This window comes from Stenella coeruleoalba, assembly GCF_951394435.1.
Source record: "Stenella coeruleoalba genome assembly, chromosome: 2".
Lineage (NCBI taxonomy): Eukaryota > Metazoa > Chordata > Mammalia > Artiodactyla > Delphinidae > Stenella > Stenella coeruleoalba.
The window spans coordinates 41558098-41582830 of NC_137147.1; the positions used below are offsets into that span (position 1 = coordinate 41558098).

General features: G+C 40.2%; 2 protein-coding genes and 1 pseudogene across 4 annotated transcripts in view; all 3 read right to left on the minus strand.

Moving 5' to 3' along the window:
- Window positions 1-24733, minus strand: part of DAAM1 (dishevelled associated activator of morphogenesis 1) — a 303703-nt gene that overhangs the window by 245774 nt on the left and 33196 nt on the right. The window contains exon 2 of one of the 2 annotated variants that reach the window (XM_079909187.1): window positions 4847-5035. The exons of the other annotated variant lie outside the window; for it this stretch is intronic. The gene's annotated coding sequence lies outside the window, so the exon portion shown is untranslated. The remainder of the gene's footprint in view (window positions 1-4846; window positions 5036-24733) is intronic. 2 annotated transcript variants of the gene reach the window in all.
- Window positions 410-9956, minus strand: LOC307182314 (metalloendopeptidase OMA1, mitochondrial-like; annotated as a pseudogene). The gene is made up of 2 exons: window positions 9838-9956; window positions 410-993 (listed from the first exon to the last, which is right to left on the minus strand). The product of its transcript is annotated as a metalloendopeptidase OMA1, mitochondrial-like (transcript).
- LOC307183032 (E3 ubiquitin-protein ligase RBX1-like) lies at window positions 15061-15568 on the minus strand. Its single transcript, XM_079914933.1, has one exon. The coding sequence runs from the start codon at window positions 15459-15461 to the stop codon at window positions 15135-15137; it is 327 nt and encodes a 108-aa protein (XP_079771059.1). The 5' UTR covers window positions 15462-15568; the 3' UTR covers window positions 15061-15134.

Below are 24733 nucleotides of genomic sequence, written 5' to 3' on the forward strand. Positions count from 1 at the left end.
GGCCTAAGGTGGCCTCAGTTTTGAGGGGGAAGAAGTGTTGTTCCATAGTTGGGTAAAAACAGTTACTCTCTCTTCAGCCAGATGTGAAAGAGGAAGCATGTTGCCATATCTTATACCTATGAAAGTTTACAGAATTTTAAAAAAAATCGTACAATACAAATTTATTCTATGGCATTTTCCTCATTGAAGGTATTTTAAATAGGTTAAAATACATCAATATTTTATGAAAAATAAACACCTAGTAGAAGAATTTAGATAATACCAGTAATTGCATGATTTGATGCTGAATATTCATTCTTTTTCATTTCAAACATCACTTTTTTAAAAGTAACATAAAAAGATAAGGATTGCTGCATTCTTCATATATCCTGTGTCTTACAAATTTTAAATCAACTTGTTCTTTTCTCAACTATACATGGTAGCAGTATTTGCTCCTGGTTTCTTGAATGAGAATAGTATCAATTTTCTGTTTCTTAACAGTGATATTTAGGTCTTCTTTCTCTGATTCTTCAAGAAAATCCTTCATGCTGAGTTTGAATAGCAATCGAGGGTCTGGTCCAGAAAGTGGTGGGCAATAACAGATCTCTCTAATTTTGAAAGCCTGAGGGATAAGTCTATGGAAGTGCTCAGCTTGAGTTCCATGAGAAGGGTGCGTGGATTGATAATGACCATGGAGGCTATCTTCAAATTCCACCTGCTGTCAGACACTGAACTGGCTCTCAGGTCCACACAAGCCTTTGCAGCAAGCTGTGGTCCAATTTTGTCAACTTCAGCCTCTAATGTTGTACTATACAGTCTATCAAGAATATATTCCTGCAATTTAAACTATATCCACTGGCCCCAAAGTGTCAAACTATCCCAAGGGCAAATGGCCCAAATCATTGTAAGAAAAATCAGACCCAGGAAATCCCATAAATGAACCAAACAGCCTTTTCTACTGCTTGTCTAAATACTGCATGTGCTAGTTCATGGCCCAGAAGGATGAAACAGAGGCTGTGGATGTCACAGCAGAGAGCATAAAGAACCTGGGTCTTTTTTTTTTTTTGCGGTACGCAGGCCTCTCACTGTTGTGGCCTCTCCCTTTGCGGAGCACAAGCTCTGGACGCGCAGGCTCAGTGGCCATGGCTCACGGGCCCAGCCGCTCCGCGGCATGTGGGATCTTCCCAGACCGGGGCACGAACCCGTGTCCCCTGCATCGGCAGGCGGACTCTCAACCACTGCGCCACCAGGGAAGCCCAAGAACCTGGGTCTTTGATGATATCTATGAGACATCCCATCAGCAAGTTCTGATACCTGACCTGTTTCAGAGAAGGGAGAGAATATTCCAGACATAGAGAACTGGTGAGGAAGGGCTACATATTTGAGAGACAGGAAGAGACTGTTATGACTGGATTATTAAGCTGTGAAGAGTTTCCTGAGATGAAGCTAGAATGGTGAGGAGGGACCAAGTCATACAGAGGCTTGTAGTCATACTAAGTACCAGTTCAGAATTCAACCACTGGAACTGAGCAAATTCCAACTCTCCTATTTCCAGCTGGGTAACCTTGGGAAAGCTGCTTAATCTCTCTGAACCTCAGTTTCCTCCCTTGTAAATGAATGGCAACATATAAGCTTCTTCACAGTGTTCTTGGGAAGAGTAAATGACATATTGCAAAGAACTTAGGAGTTTGATAAATGAGCCAAATAAATGAAATAGAAAGCGATAACAGTTACTATTGCTTTGGGGGAAGAACTTATGTGAGATTATGATATTAACTATAATGATTTGGGGCACTAAGTTTAAGCAGAGAACATCATGATGAATTTCCATTTTACAAAGTTCCTTCAGCCTGCAAAGTGGCTACACTAGTGAGTGGCAGGTGTAGAGGTGGGAGACCAGATAGGAGAGGTTATTGCATATTTCAGGCAAAGATATCAGAGGTTTAGACTAAGAGAGAGGAAGTAAAGATGGAGAAAAATAGGTTAGAATTACTCAGGAGTACAACTGGCAGAATGTGAAAATTGATTGAATATGAGGGGTGAGGTAGAGGGAAGAGATATAGCGGACTCAAAAGTTTCAGACTTGGTGCATTTATTAAGCCAGGGAACCTGTAGGAGGAATGGGTTGTATGTGAGTGCCTGGGTGAGTAGGGGGAGGAGTAGATAACTTTAGTTTTGGACTTGATGAGTATAAGCTACCTAGGAGCCATGCAGAGGGAGATACTTAGTCAGCAGTTGAATATATATAGCTAGCCTTTAGAGGAGAGGTCTGGTCTAGAGATATAATTTTGATTGTCAACATATAAACGGTTACTGGTGCCATGGGGATGGATGAAAATTGGGAAGAGAAAAAACAACCAGATACTAGAGGAAATCCAAAGATTAAAGGCCAGTCAGTGAGTCAGAAATGAGTTTGGTTGCAAATATTAGACCAATCCAGACTGGCTTGAACAATAGAGGGTTATGACATAAGAACAACCAGTGGCGACATGGGCTTTAATTAGATTCATCAGTTTAATTGTGTCACCAAGTTCTCTTTTCTCCCACTTCTCGGTGCTGCCTCATGTGGTGTTAGCTTCCTTCTAAGGCTGAGTCCTTCTGCAGTCTCAGGATGGCTGCCTACAATTTCGAAGGCTACATGCATCTTTTTCCACACCGAAAAGGGAGAGTGGGTCTGCTACTTTCTCAGAGAAGGAGGAGGCTTCCCCCTCTGAAGTCCCCAGGGAAAGCACTCCTTTCATTGGCTAGAGTTGGGTCACATGTCTATCTCTGAGCCAAAATTTGGTAAACTTGAGAATGGGATTATGGTGATTAATTTGAACCATGGACAACGCACACAAACGTTGAGAGTGAAGTTAGGTTCTCTACTGCTCATTGGTTGTGAGCCTGAGGCTTGCCTATCTGGACAACACTGGTTCAGTTATCAAAATAAAGGAGCCTGGATATTAAGGAGGTAATCATAGTGCCCACCAGAATCAAGGAGTGAAACAGACTGAGAGACAGATGGCTTGTGGATTCTGAAGGAAATGAGGAGAGGACAACGTCATCTTCATGTTTTAGGATGGAAGGGATGGTCTTCTGGGATGGATACTGCTGAGACACCAAGTAAGGTGAGAAGAGAAAGAGAACTTTCTCTGGTGAGCTTAGTAAGGGGTGGTTATAGGGGCAGGTGGGGAGACAAACAGATGAGAGTTAAAGAGTGAAGGGAGGTGAGGAAATGGAAGGAGAAAGTGCAGACATCCTTTTGAGAAGATAAGGTAGTAGAGACATAAAGAAGAATGGAGGGAGCATTTCTGTCCACTGCTCATACATTTTCTTGTTTTGAAGATGACAGAGTCTCCAGCATATTTAAGTACTTATTGAAATAATCTATCACAGAGGGATTGGCTTTATATGAGTGGGATGGCGCACTTTAAATATGTGCTAGAATACTTTAGGTTGCTGGACCAGTATCCCTTGATATTTTGTCTGACAGATTCTGCAATGACTGTGAGGGTTCTTAGTCATAGCAAAGATACATTTGTCTGACAGGCGTGTGAAGAGTCCAAGAGTCTCAAGTGTGCTCTGGCGCATTGGGAGAGAAACACCTGTGTAGGGTATTCAGGAGGTGAGAGAGAGGGGCTCCTAGCATGGGTGAAGGAATTGACTTTGGGAAGGAGGTATGCCTCCTCCTTTGTGACGGGAAGAGAAGAAAATGAGTTTGATCATGCAAAGTTGAGGAGTTCTCACCTGGTGATTTGTATTTTACCTAAACAAGGAGGCAACTGCTGTTGAGAGATGAGGGAGAAAGGGACTCAGGTTTGAGGAACATGGACAAGGTTTGAGAATATGAGAATGAGATGACTGGAGAAACAGAGTAAGATTCTTGGGCTATGGTACCTTCACATGAGAAGTTAGAGACCTTGAATTGATAACACGACAGGTTTTCCTGGCTGTGTGATCTTCTTCAGCAATATTCATTTGCCCATGTTCAGGAACGGGGAAGTTGAATAGTTAAATTCATCCCAGGTTGTTTGGTTAGGGTCTAGTGAAAAGATGAAGGATCAGTAGGATTAGGGGAATAAATAAGAAGAGTGATGGAAATGAAGGGCCCTGGAATCTAAGCTTGATATTGAGAAAGTGAAAACAAGGAGGAGAAGCTAGAGAGTCAATTGATGGAGGTCTCAGTGTAGTTAAAACACAGCTGCAACGGTAGCGATTTATGAGCAAGCAGGAAGGATGGGCAAGAGGCTAAGAAGAAAATAAAAGTACTTAAATTCATGATTTTGGTGGTAGAGAAACTTCAGCTATTGACAGTATTCTGTGCATGACTCATAGCGATTGGCTCAAGCGAGGTGGTGACAAAGGTTCATTGGAGCTGAGGAATATCAGAAAAGACCTGTCTGCTAAAGGGCCATCTTTGGATGTTGAAGACCCCCAAGAGGATGACACGGAGACAGACACAAATATTTCAAGTGCTCATGACCAAGGCTGGCTCTGAATAACATAACAGTAATGGAACGATCACTGAATCCAAAGTCCAGAGAACTGAGTTTTCATCCCATCATGGTCGCTGACTACCTAAGTAACTTTGCGCAAGGAGCTTAATGCCCCCAGGTCTTCATTTCCTCATAGAACATGAAGGAATTATGATCTCTAAGATTACTTCCAGGGGTAAATATACTACTATTCTATGATTTCATTATATTAAAATGTTGGGCTTGAGTGATTCACTCTTCTCTCAAGTTCTGGGCAGACTGAGAAATAGATGTAGGAATAAGAAACCTATTAAAATAACAGCACGATTACTGGTAAGGCCGGACTGGAGAGTGTAGCTTGGACTAGGATCCAAGAGTTCCTTCTATTGCCTTGAATTACATCTACTCACCTGGTCCTGGTGAAGCAGCTAGACAAGCACTGGCCTTTAGCTTCAGGGACAGGTCCTTCCCCAGTGGGCTCACAACGTGGAAGGGAGGTGGGCACCAGCAGTGGCAGAGAGAACAAGAGGCCACAGGTGGGCAATGGTTGCTGCCTAACAGAGGGCAGGTCTGCTTATTAGTTTTGGTCACTTTCCTCCCTAGAAAGAATGAATAGAGGAAATGAGGGTGAAACCTTTCTTTGATTTAGTAGAATTGTCTCTTTTATCATCTGAGGCAGGAACTTGGGGAAAAGAAGAAAATGTTTCCTCCTTTATGACACATGGATTAACAACCAAAATTATAGTTTTAAGTTACATCTATGCAGTTGTCCTTACGTATAAGAGATACGCAGAGTTAACATGGAAAAAATTTTCTCGAATGATGCTAGAGTTCCAAGAACAATTTTCCATAGTTTTCCAAATGTTCCATTTGTAAATTGGAGTCAAGTCAGAATTATGAGGTTTCTAAGCAACATAACCAGAGACAGTAAACAGGGTTTGAGTCACTGTAAAATAAATTAAAACAAACAGCTCTCCTTTTGTCCTAGCTTTACCCAGGTCAGCTGAGGTGTGGATTTAATTTCTGTGACCCACTTTGGTGACGTTAACAACTGCAACAAGCATGATAAAAAGTGGGCTGCAAGCCAGTGAGAAAAATGCAGTGAGTGTTCAATCACAGTTCTCTGGCCACCAAATCTCTTTTTTTTTCACTTTTTGTTTTATTTTGGAGTACAGTTGATTGACAATGTTGTGTTAGTTTCAGCTGTACAACAAAGTGATTCAGTTATACATATACATGTATCTCTTGTTTTTCAAATTCTTTTCTCAGTTAGGTTGTTACAGGCCACCAGCTCTTTTTTTTGCGGTACGCGGGCCTCTCACTGTTGTGGCCTCTCCCGTTGCAGAGCACAGGCTCCGGACGCGCAGGCCCAGCAGCCATGGCTCACGCGCCCAGCCGCTCCGCAGTATGTGGGATCCTCCTGGACCGGGGCACGTCCCCTGCATTGGCAGGTGGACTCTCAACCACTGTGCCACCAGGGAAGCCCTCCACCAGCTCTCTTACATGGTATTCTGTTAAGCTGACATCCTTGCTACTCCTGGTTCTGAGACTTTAGTAGGGGGACCCTGTAAAGCAACTAGCCAAATGGATTATAAATCCTAGAACAACACAGCAGCTACCTCTGTACAATGGGGGATACCACACAGGCCCTTCCTCTCTCATAGAAGTAGGCAGGCACTTTAAGGGTGACAACAGAGGGATATCAGGAAAGTTCTATTTTTTCTTCAAACTTCTTCCCTATTGGTATTTCTAGAAGTCCACCATCAGATGCTTATATGGGGATGATGAAGGGAGGTTAAAACACTGTTTGAGGAATACTAGTTTGAATTTGAGTTTGTTCTAAAAATAGAACTATCATATGACCCAGCAATCTCACTCCTGGGCATATACTCAGAGAAAACCATGATTCGAAAAGATACATGCACCCCGATGTTCATTGCAGCACTATTTACAATAGCCAGGACATGGAAGCAACCTAAATGTCCATCAACAGATGAATGGATAAAGAGGATGTGGCACATATATACAATGGAATATTACTCAGCCATAAAAAGAAACGAAATTGAGTTATTTGTAGTGAGGTGGATGGACCTAGAGTCTGTCACAGAGAGTGAAGTAAGTCAGAAAGAGAAAAACAAATACCGAATGCTAATGCACATATATGGAATCTAGAAAAACAGTACTGATGAACCTAGTGGCAGGGCAGGAATAAAGATGCAGACATAGAGAATGGACTTCAGGACACGAAGGGGAAGGGGAAGCTGGGATGAAGTGAGAGTAGCATTGACATATAATCACTACCAAATGTAAAATGGATGGCTAGTGGGAAGCGGCTGCATAGCACAGGGAGATCAGCTTGATGACCTAGAGGGGTGGAATAGGGAGGGTGGGAGGGAAGCTCAAGAGAGAGGGGATATGGGGATATAGGTATACATACAGCAGATCCACTTTGTTGTACAGCAGAAACTAACACAACATTGTAAAGCAATTATACTCCAATAAAGATATAAAAAATTTTGAGTCTGTTACTTAGGAGAATTTACATATTAAGTTGTTAATCTCTAAAATCTTAGTGTGAATTAGGCTTGGCAAATCCCATCCCACAGGATAGCTAGCTGAGAGCAGGCTCCCTAAGAAAGGAGCAGGACAACACACATTTTGAACTGCTGGGGCATGGGAATGGCTAAGGGGGGATGAGGGGCAAGGTTTAGGAATGACAGCCCTGAGGCAGGAAGCACCACAGGGAAACCAGGAGATGGGTACTAACCAAATAAGCGAGATGGTGCTGCCTGAGCAGCGAGGAGGACATCAGTGATCGCCTCCACTTTTCTCAACCTCTGCGTAAAGTCAGCTTAGCTCCCTGCAAACGCCCAGAAGAGCACCACGCCCACCCATGTTAGAGATGGACACCAGAGGTGGAAACTCTGCTCTGCAGCAGCCTCCACCCCTACACCAGTGCTGGCCTCAGTACTGTTCAGAGGCTCGGTTTAAACACACGCACACACACACACTTGCAAAGCAACCACCATGAGAACAAGTGAAACAGAAATAACCATGACCCCAATTTAAGCATTAATATAAAATGGAAACTCCCTAGAATACCAAGTGGCAAATATGCCACTCGATCATCATTGATTGAGTGATTTCAGAACCAAAGTACGAATTATTCTTTTTCACTAAAATCAGTGCATGCCCCCTCCCGGTACTCCCTTCTGACCACAACTTGGGGAAGCTGCCCTTTTTATCTTGTTCTACAAAGTGCTGCCAAGTGGAGAGAACAGAGGCTGGGAAACTGGAAAACCCCAGTTAACTGGAGCTCAAGTAATTAGAGCTTCTATGTAAATGGATACTTTTTTCAGTAGTTTTCAAAAAACTACAAAAGAGCCATGATACATGGATTTGAGCATTTCAAAAAACATTCCCAGGGCAAGTTAAAATCTGGTGTGAACGAGTAGATGACTGTGCAACATATTTTCTGTGGAGTTGGAGGCATGAATCCCCTTCTTCATCAACACTCCTCTCCAGACGATACTCTGGGCTCTGCTGAGGGATAGCGGAATCAGCAGGGTGAGACTAGTTTCCTTAGTGCACTGAAACGTGACTCAGAGGCCATGTAAGTTTTAGAATTATTGTTACTTAAATAATTTAACTATATTAAGTTCCTTGACATATTATACATACATATATAATATTAAATTCCTTATAATTTAAAAGGGATTTTTAAAATTCACCATGCCCTGCTTACCGAGGCAGGAAAGTGGGCTCACTGAGTCTAATGATTTTTTTTAATAAATTTATTTATTCATTTATTTATTTTTGACTGCCTTGGGTCTTTGTTGCTGAGTGCAGGTTTTCTCTAGTTGTGGCGAGCGGGGGCTACGCTTCGTTACGGTGCACAGGCTTCTTATTGCGGTGGCTTCTCTTGTTGCGGAGCACAGGCTCTAGGCACGCGGGCCTCAGTAGTTGTGGCACGAGGGCTCAGTAGTTGTGGCTCACGGGCTCTAAATCGCTGGCTCAGTAGTTGTGGTGCACGGGCTTAGTTGCCCTGCGGCGTGTGGGATCTTCCTGGACCACGGCTTGAACCCGTGTCCCCTGCACTGGCAGGCGGATTCTTAACCACTGTGCCACCAGGGAAGTCCGAGTCTAATGATTTTATAAAGTGTTCTCCAGCTTTTTACATAAAGTCATGAGAGAGAGAGAGGGAATTCGCCAGCATTTTCTAAAGCACCCTTTACCTAACCCTGAGGTAACCATGATATTCTATTCTCCAAGCACTTCAGCTAATTGTGGTTTTACTGTACAAATCAAACAAAATATTTCTTTTATTCAGCTTAGCATGGCTGCTGCACATGCATGATGTATTCATTTCCAGGACACTGGGAAGTCTCAGGAGACTAAACTGGCAGGCTGCAGAGAGAAAATTAGTGGTGCTGAATTTCGATGTCACTAAATTTTCTGAGTTACTTAATCTCATCTCTCAAATAGGCAAATCATCACTCTCTTTCGATGACTCATGCAGGAAATCAAACCTCTTTGCTTCAGTTCAGTTTGTATTTTCCTCAATTTAATTATCTTAGTCACATGTAGTCCTATTCCCAGACCAGCCCCTGTTGTAGTATTTAATTAACATGGTCATCGACAAGAAAGGTCTTGGCTGTGCTGGAGGTTTTCTGTTAGATTCTAAGTTCCCCAGAGAATGGGTTTGAACCAAGCATTCGGGGTTGATTTCCATCTTTTTTTTTATTTTGACAACTTACTTTGTACTTTTATTTATATATACTTAAAGTGTGTTAAGGAAGTAGGAAGAGGACCTACAGCTACCGGCAGAAATTGTGGAAGCTTCATTAGTTGTAATATTTATTTATGTTTTCCCCCTGAATTGTTTTTTCTCCAAGATTTGTTAATAGGGAGCTACTGGAAGTCCAGCCCAGGAATCTTTGTGGTGTGGAAAGCACAAGCCCCAGAAGCTTTCCCTATCTTTCACAAAACTTCAAGCCCATTGATAAGGTGATGCTGGGTGTCCAGAAAGAGAGAGAGAATGTTCTTGAGAGACCAGGTGGAGACACACAGGAGAGATTACTGAGGATTGGGAAGGGAGGAAGGACTGGGGATCCTGCACATTCCTCTCTGCCCATCTGTGGAGTCACAAGGGGACTGGTATGTGGCTTCCAAGAAGGGGTCCAGGGAAGTGGCTACAACAGGGAAGGCTGCATGGTGCATGTAGGGAGGCAGGCCCCAGATGGTGGACCAGGATTTAAACACCTTGCACTGTCGAGACAGGTTGTGGAGAATGTAAAGAGAGAAGGGATCTCCCTGCCGATCCCCTTTTACTCCTGGCCCTGGCTCTTGTCCCCTACCCCACCCGACTCTATGAAGAGCCTACTACTTACAGGAAACTTACTCTGCCCTCATGGTCAGTTCAAGACTTATCTCCTCTGATAAGTCTGTTCCATTCACTCTAGTCCATTTATTCAGCTCATCCTTAGAACTGCTCCCACATTTACAGATAGCCCCACACATTCGAGAAGCTTTTGATGATCGACTGTCCTAAAGTCTTCTCTCATTCCTTCATTGCACAGATAGTGAAGTCCTGCTGGGTGTGCCATGGTCTGTTCTCGGGGTGAGACAGAATAACAGCTCTCGCTCTTTAATGTGTATCAGGCTCTTGCCCCAATCTACTGATAAGTCACGAGGAGGAAAGAGTCACAGACACTTAGGCGGGCACAGCTCTCAGACCACTCTTCAAGGAGAAGTGGTACATTGCAAACCCCCCAGAACACACCAGAATATCTGCGTAATTAAGGAAGGATGGTCCACAGATGTCAGGCAGGATTCTATAAACCGCTAATCTCGGGCATAGTGAGATCTCAGACTTTTTTCTATCTTAAAATTTGTATTTTGTTATAATTGCTAAAGACACATGCATGTAAATATTGATTTTTGATGTATTTCCTTTGACCTTAGAGTTGAGTTTAGAATTCTCCTACAGCTCAGTAAAAAGGCTGGTAGTAATTTCTGAGGTGCTTATAAAGCACATGTCGCTTCATGTACAAGGAGTGTTCTTTCTTGCTCCAACCTGAATGTATCCAGTGGTTAAAGGAACTTCTTTATACTCAGGAGACAGGAGTTGGCATATCCATTAAGGCTAAATATCTTCCCAGGCCTAAATGAGATATTGGTTTGAAAATCTGGCTTTCCTGCCAATAGAAAGATAAAGCATAGAAGTAAATTAAAAGTGGGTGGTCTTTTTAAAATTACTTGCATTTTATAAAGAATTTTTCCCCACACTATTGAAAGCCAAACATGTCCCTGGAGAGAGGGGTCTTGGATCCACAAGGAATAGTGAAGAGAGAACAGTAGATTGATGGTTTCTAAGGAAAGCAGTTATCTTACATTTGGTATTAGAATCGCTAGTTCAGACTTATGAACCACTCTTCCTGTTGATTATCATTTTGTGAGGCAGAGATCACAACCATGGAATTAGGAATTGACTTATTTATTTTTCTTACACTGGTGTGCCAGTAGTGAAGTCTGGAAGAACCAGGGTATTGGGAAAGGGGTATTTTTAATCATTTACATGGTAAAGAAATAACTATGGGTCTCAAATAGACCCTAGAGGGATACCAGGTGTTACTAGTAATTGAGAGGAAACCTGGCTGGGTATGTATGTGAAATAGCATCTCTCCTCTCCAACGCCACCCTTGGCAACTGAGGGTTCGAAGAGAAAAATTAGGGCTTCCAAAGCTTCACCTGCAAGTTGGCATGTAGTATTTTGTTTAAAAAAAAGGGAGAGGGAACTAAAGTATAAAGAGATTTCCATTGTGCCTGCATTTTATATGGCAGAAAGTTTCCTACTAAGGAAATAAAGCTAGGATTGACATCTCATTCCAAAAAAAAAAAGTCAATTGCTTAAGGCTATATGCAAAAAAAAAAAAAAAAAAAGAAGAGATTTTTGTCCTTTCTTGGAAAGCGGACCCAAGACAAACTGCATCCTTCATTGACAGACACCAGATGAAAGGACCCTAGAAGAACGGCGAGGATAATTGTATTATGCCAATTTTATTCTAACTTTACAAAATAAGTGAGATTTTATAGCCACATTTTGGGTCCTTGTGCTTCCTTTGGCTCTATGTAAATTAAACCACATTAGAGAATTCATGGGACCCTCATTTTTAGAGTGTTATCCTGTCATGTGTTTTTAGGTTTTCTCCATGACATGAGAATTTGACTTGAAGAGGTACACTTTTCAGAATTTTGTTTCTCAAGTTATATATATCCTTGAAGATACTGTTCCTTGAATAGGGACAGAAATGGAGGTGTTCTGGGTTTCCCTTTAAGCAGGATGAATGATAGGGCTGACACAGTGGATGCAGCGGAGTCAGGGAAATGCCAGCCCTTCTGGAATGCACCATTCCTGTCCTGGCATAATAACACTAGGTTTTCTTGTGAGATCTTGTCACACTTCTGTCTCTGTCGGGTGGCATGATGATGTCTTAATCTTTGTAGATTTCTCACAGATGCTCCTCTTGTTTCAGCCAAAAGCCATTATTTAAGTTTATTATGTTAATGACTGAGAACTAACTTCCAAAAATTGAACTAGACAATAATAAAAATTAGCACAAGGCCAGATGATATTAACTAAAAGCAGTATGAGTCACAGAGTACAGAGGTAAATTACGTTTTGTGGATTTGGAGACCCCACACAGAAAACAAACACACTTCATTTGCTTGGGGAAAAAGAGGAGGAAAGAGAAAATTTTGCATTGTTGTAATTCTTTGTTAATATGAAATAGTGGATTTCAACCATCATGGGACTGCTAACATACCACACATAAGGCAAATTCCAAGACAGTCTGGTTAGGGACTGAAGACTTTGTCTTCAAAACGTATTACAAACCATTTATTTCTATATGCTGCCCAATGCATGCTCACAGCAGCTAATGATATAACCAGCTGGCCAAACAATAAAATACTTGTGTGCTACATAGTGTTCTCTAGGGACCTGTTTAGTCATTTGAGGTTTGTCCTTACCTGACATTGCTAACAAGTCTTCTTTCCCTATATTGTGTCTCTGTGTACCAAGGTGGATTCTTACCTGGTTATTAATGTTGAGTCTCACTATGGTCTATACTACATTATGAAATTATATTTTATTTTTAATCTTTCCTTCAAATCAATATTTGTAACCAGTATGAGAAAATCTGTGATTTTTTTCCTCCATTTTATATCTTGGCTTTTAAGTATCTGGTCAAAGGTAAACTATATACATTTATAAAACCATCAAATTATTCTTTCCCTTTCTATCATTTGTGGTCTCTTTTTTTGAAGTCTTGCTTTTATGAACAGTTTGCAAAACAGGCACAGAGAAGACTCCATGAACCTGGTTCTGTTTTTCATTATATACTACAGGCAGGGCTAGAAGACATGCCGAAACTAAATAAATAAAATGACGATCACCCCCAAACCAGTTGGCAAGGCATTAACTTAGGGAACCTATACAATAAGTTTCACTATCCTCGAAATAATTCAGGTGGGATTGCCTGTCTCCTTCTACACTTCCTGGTTACCATTTTTTATCTTAAAATCCATTTTATCCTGTCTGCATGATCATGTTGCAGAACTAAACTGGTGGGCCTAAAGTCCAAGCCCGTGAAGGGAAGCTGTGCCTGGGAAACTGACCTTTCCTTCCCTTGTCTCACAGTAAACATTCAGAAACGTGCTGGGGTCGTTTTGTATCTGTTCCTTCACCTGGTGAACAGGTTGTGCTCAGAGCAGTTGGCAGCAGGTGGGAAAGAATGGTGGGAGTGAGGGTGGGCAGAGGAATGAAGAGAAGCTTCCTCTGCCTGGTGGAATTCTCACTCAGTGCTGATGATAATCCTTGTGGGAATCTGGGAGCTGAACCTTTGTTTGAGAGCATGCTGGCTTGTCTCTGGCTTTGTGTAACCACCTGCATACATGTCTGTCCGCTTTGCCACTAAAACGCTTTACATGTTTTAACTGGGTCTATTGGAATTTTCAGTTGGATGAAGAGCGCATAGGTACTATCCTCGTACCCAAGGAAAAATCCCAAAGCACTACAGTTTGTATGAGATAATCTACTTAGTTGTATATTAGCCTGTGCTTCTGTATCCTGTCGTTTGACCCTAAATTCTAAAGTACAATTGAATTGACTTATACCTGTATGTACCATATTAATAAATATAGGCGATGTGCCTTGTTACAAATGTTGATAAAAACAAGACCATAATGTAGCACCATATGAGGCCTGAAAGTCTCTGCATGATTAGAATAATGTTAACAAACAAGAACGAACAACTTCACACGTAAAAGAACTTGCTCTATTACCATTTCTTTCCAGAAGAAGTATGGAACAAGGCAGGTGACCCTGTAAGTCACTGGACACTGGGTAAATATTGTTGCCTTCCAGGATAACCTATCTCTGTCTGAATTCTAGACTACCACAAGTGTAAAGCACACATTTATTTTAGTATTCTTCTGTATTTTAAGTAAAGCTACTACAATCTGACTTATTCATGGCAATGGGGCAGGACAGAGCCATTCTCTAACACTCAGAACATGATAAGATCTGCCCATAGAATGTGGTCAATGAAATAAAGTCTGAGCTGAACTAGATGCAAGCATATGCAAAGTAAAATGTTATTGGCTTCATTACTAGCTTCAGCTAAGTGAATGGAACAAATTAAAGGGTTTTTTAAATTTTTAAAATAAATAAATAAATAAATTTATTTATTTTTAATTTATTTTTGGCTGTTGGGTCTTCATTGCTGCACGCAGGTTTCCTGTAGTTGCGGTGAGCCAGGGCTACTCTTCGTGGTGGTGCGTGGGCTTCTCATTGCAGTGGCTTCTGTTGTTGCCGACACGGGCTCTAGGTGTGCAGGCTTCAGGAGTTGTGGCACGTGGGCTCAGTAGTCGTGGCTCGCGGGCTCTAGAGCACAGGCTCGGTAGTTGTGGTACACAGGCTTAGTTGCTCCGCTGCATGTGGGATCTTCCCAGACCAGGGCTCAAGCCCGTGTCCCCTGCATTGGCAGGTGGATGCTTAACCACTGCGCCATCAGGGAAGTCCCCAAATTGAAGTCTTAAGACCTTTTTTTTTTTTTTTTTTAAAACTTGCGAGTGCTTCAGGTATACTTGGATGGCTGCTTTCAGTTCCTTTTTCAGTGAACCAAATTTCTGTTTGATATAAACTTATGGTTTGTTTATATTTTTACCTCTTGTTTTTAAGCTTACAGGTTTTCTGAAATTATTTGGGGGCTCCTTGGTTTGGGAGTAGAGATGAATAGAATTTTAGGGGTGAACCCCCTGCCTGGTTCTAACCAGAGCAGCTTTGATCTTTCTCATCTATTGAAGTTCCATGTAATGCTTTCCTGTTGGGGAGAGGGAGATTTTCACTGCTTAAAAATGTTGTTGAAAAGAGTTTGTAGAGAGGATTGTGCTAAAAAAAAAAAAAAAAAACCCCAAAACCTGTGTAGTTAAAGTAAATCATCATACAGTGCATTTTTTTTTTCTAGAATCCAACTGGATTTTTTTTGACACAGAATACAATATGGGTGCAGGAATAGCAAACTGAAAAGACAAAGCAGAAAAAACACGGTTCTATCTAATTTATAATTAAGTAACAGGAGGGCAAGTCATTAAATGGCTAATGAAACAGTTGAGCTTGATGGAAGAATTCTTTTTCTAGTGCCCATACTTTTGGAATTCCCACTCTCTGTTGTCCAACGGACACACCTGCTGTGATTTGACCCAGCGGGAGATGCAGTGGAAGTGAAAAGCATGGTTACAGACTCCCCACGCGACGGCGCACTCTTCAGAAGTAGCAGACGCCTGGTTGGCTTGACACTCTATGCAAAGATCCATAATGTGGTTCCGGCAGATGGCACAGTTACCAATCACAATATCCCAGGCCCAGAGGGCTACCGCATTCCGCTTTTTCACCTCAAAGCGCTTCTTGCCCGCGCCACTGTTCGTGCAGCTCGGGGTATCCACATCCATCGCTGCCGCCATTTTGGAAACACACGCTCCGTCGCCCGGCTACTTACAATGCATTTTCATAAAGGGAGTTAATACTTCTTAAGGCCCACGGAGATGAGCCAAAGTTAGTAAGGTGTATAACCAAGGGGCACAAAGCTGAGAGGACCTGAATGATGAAGGCAGCGAAGGTGTTTGGGAAAGCAGCTCACAGGTGGGGAAACCTGCCGCTGTCATGCGTGGAAAGTCCACAGGGAGGTCTGAACGCTGGCAATGATGATCTTGATTGACTGTCATCTCTAAAGACATGACTGTGTGATTTCACTTGAAATCAGTCAAAATGTGATATAGAACCTAAAGCACTCCTTAAGTCCACCATTAGGTTTACGCCAGAATCTGATTTATTTGACCTGTAGATTACAATTCAAGGATTGCTGCTTTGGAGGAGGGTCTTTGTGTTAATGACAGAAAATATCAATTTGTATGCTTTATTCTCAGATTTAAAGGGAGTAATCTGGGATTGAAAAAGACACTTTAAGAATGGATTTCTAGCTACTAAATAGACTATCCTAGGGCAAACTGTTAGGCCACACATTTTTTTTTTAAAGTCAAAACCAAAGGAACATCTTTGTTTATTGGATGATAAAGTGGTACATTCCCCTTTTATCTGTTCTTACAAGGAAGGCTATTAAATTGTTTTACAAATAGACTTGCCCAGCAGGTTCCTATATGGGAACACACACTAAGAAATATTTAAATCATCACATGGAGAGAAAGAGGCAGCATGAAGTGACTGCCAAGGAAGACTGATGTGTTGGGTCTAGTGGAGTGAAGACAGGAACCCGTCCTGCCTCACAGGGTAGCTCCAGCTCTGGCCTGATGCCTTAGACCAAAAACAGGGTCCCAGGGACATATGGTGTCATCATCAAGGGGTCACTCTGCTAAGGGAAGATGTAGACTCAAACCTTTAGTTGAAACCTTAAAAGGAGATGTGAACTTACTTTGTACCTCCACATACAAAGAAGATGTTAAGATAAAGTGTTATAAAATGAGATGAAGTGGTGTAATAAAAGTCAAGAATGATTAAGATTAGGAAAAAACCCTCAATAATTATAAAAATAAAACAACCAGATTAAAAATATAGAGATTGTATGAATAGCCATAAAAATAATTAGTTTAAGGAATATTTCAGATAGTTAGTATTTCATTATATATCCTTCTAGATTCTCCATAAAAATGGTATAACACCACACATAGTTGTTTGCAAGTTGTTTAACTTAAAATTTTACCAGATGTATATTTTAACATCAACAAATATAGATCTATATCATCTCTTTTAAAGGCTGTATAGGATTCCATTGTATGCGGTAGTGACAGATTTCCCATCCTGATTGTAAGGATCTAACTTGGGGGCTGGGACTATGATGGTGAACAGGAGTCTGTCTTTAAGTGGGAATTTTCCTCTACAGATGCTTTTCCTCTTGCTGTAAAAAAACAGTAACCAAGACCATACACATATTCAGAGTTAAGATCATGAGAATTCTCATGAATTAAAAGATAGTTTTGTGAAGGTCAGCAGGACCCAGGCAGAAGAATATTCTAATTTATTAGACTTGTTTCCCTATGTTAGATAAAACAGTTGAGCCAATGTTAGTTTGACCTATTCCTCTCTTCCTGAGTCTTAAAGTGAAATATATACCAAAGGGAGTTAATGCCCCCACTCCTTCTGATGTAATAGCTTTGAACTGGGATAAAAAGCTATCAATTCTGGTGGACAGAAATCTGGGGAGTCACTATAAATGCTGCAAGCTCTGGATACACTGGGGCTGTTGCAGTCAGTATTATCTGTATCCTACTTGGATGAAACCCTGCTCAAACTTTTCCTTCTAGATCATTCTAAGTTGAAAATCTTGTGAACTTTCGTAGATGACCTATGACCCAGGAGGAGAAAAACACATTAATTCTGAAGGGGAATATATCTGAATCCATGAAAGTCTTTCACTAAAACAAAAGTGAGAGGGTTGGGAGGGGTGGGGAATGTCACTGGCAATAGCTGTAGCTTTCATTTTGTTCTAAAAAGAAAATTAGAATTATTTTTCTTTTTAAATGTCTGATGGTAAAAAGACCTTAAAACAGTTGAATTATTCAGTTGGTCTAAAGAAAATTAAAACAGGCTGGATGCATCATAATTCATGTAGCCAATTCTTTATAAATAGACTTTTAGTTTATTTCTGGCTCTTTTTAGTTTCTAGGCCTGCAAGCACACTTGTACATATATCTTGTCATATTTATTTGATTACACCCTTACGGTAATTGCCTTAAAAAGCAGTTACTGAGTAAGAGTTTATAAAACTTTAAGGTTTTTTGATGCATATTGTTAAGTTGCCTGCCAAAAAGATAATAATTTATACCTCCACAAAAGTATATGACAATAGTTGTTTTCTTAATATTGTCACCAATACTACCTATTACCATTATATTAAAAATAATTTTTAAAAACTTGTCTAATCTGAAATGTGAAAAATGGTATATCGTTTTTTTTGAGATTACTCCCCAGAACAGTGATTGTGATCATTATTATGCTAGCATTAATTTAGGACTTACTGTGTGGCCAACCACTGTGATAACCAAGCATCTTATTTTCTTCTCAGAATAGTGCAATGAGGTAGGTGCTATTAATTCATATATTCACTGACCAGTTATAATTTTTCTCGCTGAATCTCTGTGTCTTTTGCCTATTTTGGGGGGGGAGGGGTGTAGAAATGTACCTTAAACACCAAGGAAATCAACCTTTTCCATATAATCTCCTTTTCTGGGGGATATGTTTTCACTGGTATTTCTATTGGTCAAAAATAATTGATAATTCAGAAAGCATGGGAAAAACCCTGACATTGAATACAAACAGAAACAAATGAACCTCAACATGTATCAAAACAATAACATAACTGCACAGAGCAAAAATAATTAATCCAAGTGACTTTTGAATATAGTGCTTTGATGTACACCCTTAGTGGAACATATTCCAAGGACAAAAAGGACTTAAAGAAATATTAAACATTACTTAATAGTAGTAGAGATATTGATGTAGTCATCCTGAAATTATTTATGCATATTTTAGAACTGAGCAAATGAGGATGGATGGATAGATACTTACATTGATACTGATGGGAAGCAGGCTCTTACTGAAAGATTAAGGTGGTACAAACATAACGTGGGACAAGGAGATGAAGAATCTTGTAGTGTTTGATTGGAATTGGAAGTACGAGTATGAACTTATGATTCATATGTAGTAGTCTTGCTTCTCTAAGCCCCCACCAAACTTGTAAACATGCTCCAACAGGAAGTAGGCTGCACAAACAAGCTGTTTGTTCCCCAAGAAACATTTACTCTCCAGTGCCCTTCAGATGTGGCTGCAGGGGCCAGGGGGCAAGGAATTACCCTCCCAGAACTAGGAGTCTTAGACACTAGGGGATTCCTCTCAGAGCTAAATCAGGGACTTGCTCCATCACCAGGACAGGGATCCTCACGATTGGTGAACAGAAGGACTTGATTACTGCTATGGAAATGGTGACTGTGCTGTGTTTCCTCCTTTTCCCTTTTCTGTTCCAAATCTATCACTGTTGGTAAGAATAGAACTTTTCTTAGACTGTAGGCAATCAGACCAGGAGGAGCCACATAATGGAGAGAAATGCTCATCGCCAAGAGATCTGGACTATGAACTTGATGATATCTTGGATGGGACTTTGGGAGTATCTTCTGTGGGAAAAAGGAAAGTAAGTCATGTGCACTTGGATATTTGGGTAGCTGAAGGGGTAGTCTGTGGAAGAGACTGCTTTCTAGCTGTCCCTAATACCAACTCTCCTTCCTCTATAATAAGAGAGATCTTGAATTTTCTCGAAGTCCCAGCATCCCTTGCACCTAGATATGGCCATGAGACTAAGTTCTGGACAATGGTATATAAATGGTGGTAGTGTGTGTAAATTTAGGCTTGTGCCTTTAAAGTGGAGGAGGTGTGCTCTACTCTGCCCTTTTTTTTCTACCTTGCTTCAACTGTGGATAAGGTGGTGAGCCATCATGGGCCATGAGAATAAGTGGAGCATCCTAGAGATGGTACAACCACGTAGAAGGAGTCTGGGTCCCTGAATGACCTCATGGAGTAAATCTGTTAAGCCAGGATTGCACCATTTACTTCCAGTCTGGTGAACAAGAGAAAAATTAACTTCTAACTAACTTATTCAAGGTACTGTTATTTTGGATCTCTGTTATGTACAGCTGAACCTATATTCCAATTTACATACATAAGATTATATATTAGTGATTTTGCCATGCTACAGTTCTGAAATGTATAGAAATAAAACTATTTTTTTGCATAAATTTTTTGTTGAGAAAGAAACGTATTAGTTAAAACACAGTTTCTCAGCTCACAAGTTCATCATCCTAGTCACTAAAAAAAAAAACAACCCACAGTTTAATTTATAATAACATCTTAGATGAACTGATTAGGAATTCATCTCGAAATGAGAAACATACATATCTTTTCATTTTTCATGCAAAAACAGTTATGCATATTCTTTCAAACAGAAGTTTGAAAAAATGTTTGTTTGTACTCCTTTTATAAATGGAAGCTTTATATTCTCAAGTATTTTAATTGGTGACTTGGAAGGTATCTTTTCCAAACAGAAACATTTTTTGAAGCCTAGAGACATTCAAACACCTTCTAAAAACCCAGATGGTTTACATTAAAGCCACAAATTCAGAGTTACAAGTTTAGAGTTCTTTTAGAAAGCTCAAGAACTTATTTTTAAAAGGAAACAAACAACATAACATACACATAGAAAATATAAATTATTGAACATGATAGCATACATGTAACTAATGAAGACATGGAACTTTTCCCCCTTAATCATGAGCTTTAAAAATCAACTTTTTCTGCCATATCTTGAACAAACTGACATTCTTCTAATTGTATATATAAAGAAGCTCTTTGGCATCAGGTTGGGACAGCTTCACTTTTTTCCCAAGGAACTTTGGACAATCTTTTAGATTCAACTGAGAATCCCTACAATTTTTTAGCTGAGATTTTTTTTAAAGGGCTTTGTTATTTTCTCATACAGCAAAAATAAGAAATCCATTGGATTTCAGTTAATGTACTCCCTTGGATCTCAAGTTCATGCCTAAAAATGAACAACCAAAATTATCACTGCAACACCAATTTTTATTTTTGAGGATCCATAACATTTACAGTCACATCAAATAGGTTAAAGTATGGCTGCGTACTTCCTCTTCACAAAGGAGTAGAAAAACAGAGTCAGATGACTCAAACTAAACATTAAGCTTTCTTGGCCAGGGGTGGGGTGCATTGTGTGTGTGTGTGTGTGTGTGTGTGTGTGTGTGTGTGTGTGTGTGTGTGTGTGTGTGTGTGTGTGATCGATTCAAACACAGAAAGAAGACAATCAAAATGGGAGCTTTGTCAAGGATGTCATTGTGTACAGACCAAGTCCCTACCTAAGGTTTCATTTCTAGTCAGTAGGTCCACTTGAGAAGGTGAGTCAGGGATGGCAGACAGGTACACAGGTCTAGAGAATTCAGAAATTGGGCATCAGTTATTGTGCAGATATGATCCTAATTCCCAGCTGACTTCACAGAGCACGACTGGCTATATCTCATTTCAAATGGTAAGATACACTCAACACTGTGCTTTTATATTTAATCTTTACCCTGTTCATCTTTTTTTCCTGGGACTGTGTCTAGCAGGTTTAGTTATAAAAACATGGGCAGCATGATCCCGGACCTGAGTTAGACAGATGGCAGGCAGCTTCACTGAAAGCCTACATAAAGCTTTCAAAGGGCCTCTTATCTTAGAGCTTGGCATCAGGAGATACAGCAATGAGAATTCTGTCCTAGGGCTCATTATATCTGTCACAGTCCTTTTGAGTCGATACCAAAACATACAGATGCATTTAAATACAAATGTAAATAAAAAATAAGTACAATTTTATACCCTTCCTTTTCTACTTTACACATCCATACACCTTTCCACGTCTTATATAGATGTACCACATTTTTAAAAGTCTGCTAGATTCTCTTTACTAACAAACATTATTGATTAGGCTGTTTTAATTTCTCACTATTATTAACAATGTTCCTGGTAAGAGCACCCCTTCCCAAGCTTTAACTATTTTATCAAAATATGAGAGAGAGCCACAGATAAGGACTTTCTATATAGATGCAGATGTGGCATGGCACAACTCCAGGGGTTGCCATTAACACTAGAGTCTCTGTAGATGGTGGGCTCTGGAGTCGAGTCATGCACAGTCTCCCGGGCTGTACGTGATGGCCTTGGCTACAGAATTCTATATCCTCTTAGGAAGATAACCTCTCCCCCAGCTCCTGGGGCAATGTCCCCACTCCCACTTCTCCAACATTCTTCCTTTGACTCTTCCAAGATTCCTGATAGACTAGTATCAAGGAGGACACCAAAATTAAATTGATTTTCCACCTTCCCTAAGACTAAGGAAGACTAAGAAGATTAAGAGACCAAGAAACCACTAGGATGAATTCCATCATTTGTCAATTCCCTAAATCTCTGTTCCCCTCCAACTCTGACTCTGCGAGAAGCTCAACCCTCTGAGCTCGTTCCTCATCACTCTGACCCTTGCCTAGTAGAATGCCTTACTAAGACCTAGGAATGACCCCAGCTAGAGGCAATACTTGGTGGGGTTACAGTTGCTGTTCATATGTTGGGGTGATGCCATGACACTGAGCGTAAGTAATTAAGTTGGGAAGTGAACACGGAAAATACTGGAAAGGAAGTGGAAAATTGAGATTGAGAATTGAAGGAAGACTGTCAAGGATACGTTTTCAAGCATGTGGGCAACTGAGGCTCAGTCCCACTGAGGAACTTGGGAGACCATACAGGCCGTGTGTAAGGGTCATCCTCTCTGAGCGGTGAGGAAGCTGGAGGATTGATTCACCAGCTCCCCGTGTATCATTGTTTTGTTGTTGCTTTCAGGGACATTAACTCTTTGAGACTTCTGCCTTGTCATGCTTGATGGCTGGGCCTGTTCCCAAAGCCAGACAAAAGTCTTCAGAATTTTACTACAGAGAGATACGTGTTTGGACAAGCCCCAATGTCTGCCTCATGGGTCATCCATGACTAGATTTTTCAGATATGTGAGCTAATACAGTTCTTATTTTTGTTTGAGAAAATTTGAGTTGGGCTTTTATCACTTTTAACCAAATGAATCCTGACTAATCAATCCATAGAGCAGACATATACTGCAGACCTATACACAATATACACAGTGATATATAATCACTAAGTATCACTGTAAAATTATTGTGAGAAATATTAGATGAATAAGATTCAGGACCCATATCAAACATAATAATTCTGTGATTAATAACAGTTACCATTTATTAATAGTTACAGTTTGAACTTAGTGGTCATCTACAATATATCAGTCCCTATCTACGGTTTGGATTTGCATTTCTCTGATGATGATGATGTTGCGTATCTTTTCATGTGCTTTTTTAGCCATTTGTATATCTTCTTTAGAGAAACGTCTAATCAAGTCTGTTGCCCATATTTGAATTGGGGTTTTTGTTTTTTGGTTGTTGACCACTGGTCTTTTATTGTGTCCATTGTTCTGCCATTTCTGGAACGTCATGTAGTTCGAATCATATAGTATGTGGTCTTTTCAGATTGGCTTCTTTCACTTAGCAATATATATTTCCCCTATGTCTTAAATGGCTTGATAGCTCATTTCTTTGAAATGTTGAATAATATTCCATTGTATAAATTTATCACAGTTTGACTATATTCACCTATTGAAGAGTATATTGGTTGCTTCTAAGTTTTGGCAATTATGAATAAAGATGTAATAGACATTTATGTGCAGGTTTTTATATAGACATAAGTTTTTAATTATTCTGGGTAAATAGGAAGGGACATAACTGCTGGATCATATGGTAAGAGTCTGTTTAGATTTGTAGAAAACTGCCAGACTGTATTCCAAAGTGGTGATGCATTTTGCATTCCCACCAGTAATGTATGAGAGCTCCTGTTGCCCCACATCCCTACCAGCATTTGGTGCTGGCAGTGACCACACTAATAGGTGTAATGGCATCTCATAATTGTTTTAATTTTCAATTCTCTAAAGACATAGCTGAACTTGAGACAGGGAGATTACTCAGGATGATGAGAATAGGCACAATTTCACAAGGGTCCTTACATGTGAAAGAGGGAGGCAGTGAAGTTAGCATCAGAGGGAAACTTGAGATGCTGTACTGCTGACTTTGAAGATGGAGGGTGAGGCATGAGCCAAGGAAAGCAGACAACCTCCATAAATTGGAAAGACAAGGAAACAGATTTTTCCCCTAGTGCCTCCAGAGGGTGCAGTCCTGCCAACACCTTGACTTTAGCTCATGAGACCCAGTTTGAATTTATGACCTCCAAAATTGTAATCATAAATTCGTGCTCTTTAAGTCACTGAGGTTGTGGTAAATTGTTACAGCAATCATGGGAAACTAGTACATTGTAACTAAGTGGAGGGGGACTGTTTATAGAACTAGCTCCTCCCAAGATTCCAGAAAGAATTATGATGTTGACATGAGATTACTCAAAGTGTTCTAAATCACCACTCAGATGCTGAAGGAGTATTGCCTAAGCATGATAAATGAAGATGAAGGAAAATCTTCTTTTAAAGGCAGGACTGCTTTAAGATGTTCTATTTTAGTAGAAGCTTAGCCTGATGAGCTCTAGCCTAGTCTTGAGTGAAGACTTCCCTGGGGGTTGTTTTCTCCTAATAGTACAATAAGTGTTTCTTGACAAATCACTGGATGCATTTTCATTTTTAATACTCTCATGGTGAATCTTAGAAATTAATTTTTTACCTTATTTATAAACTAAAATATAAATAAAAATGAATTTGATAGATCCTACTTAACTCAGGTCTCTTTCTTTTGAAACCTAATATTATTCTTTAGTTTAAACAGACTGGAAAACAATATTATCATACCAAAATCTGGAAGAAAATTAAAGTACCCACTTTTATTCTTTTTACATAAATTGAACTATTTGTATATAGAGAGATTAAATTTATTGTCCTTTGAAGAATATCTGTTTATTTACCTACCTATGTATCTATCATCTGTCTATCTATCTATCTATCTGTTTCTATACTAGTACACTTGGTATTTTAAAGTATTTACTCCAACTGGTATATTGACTTCAATATTTAATACTTGAGGAAGTGTTTTTAATTGTTAGGACTACGACATTTCCATAATATAAGGCTAATTTTTAG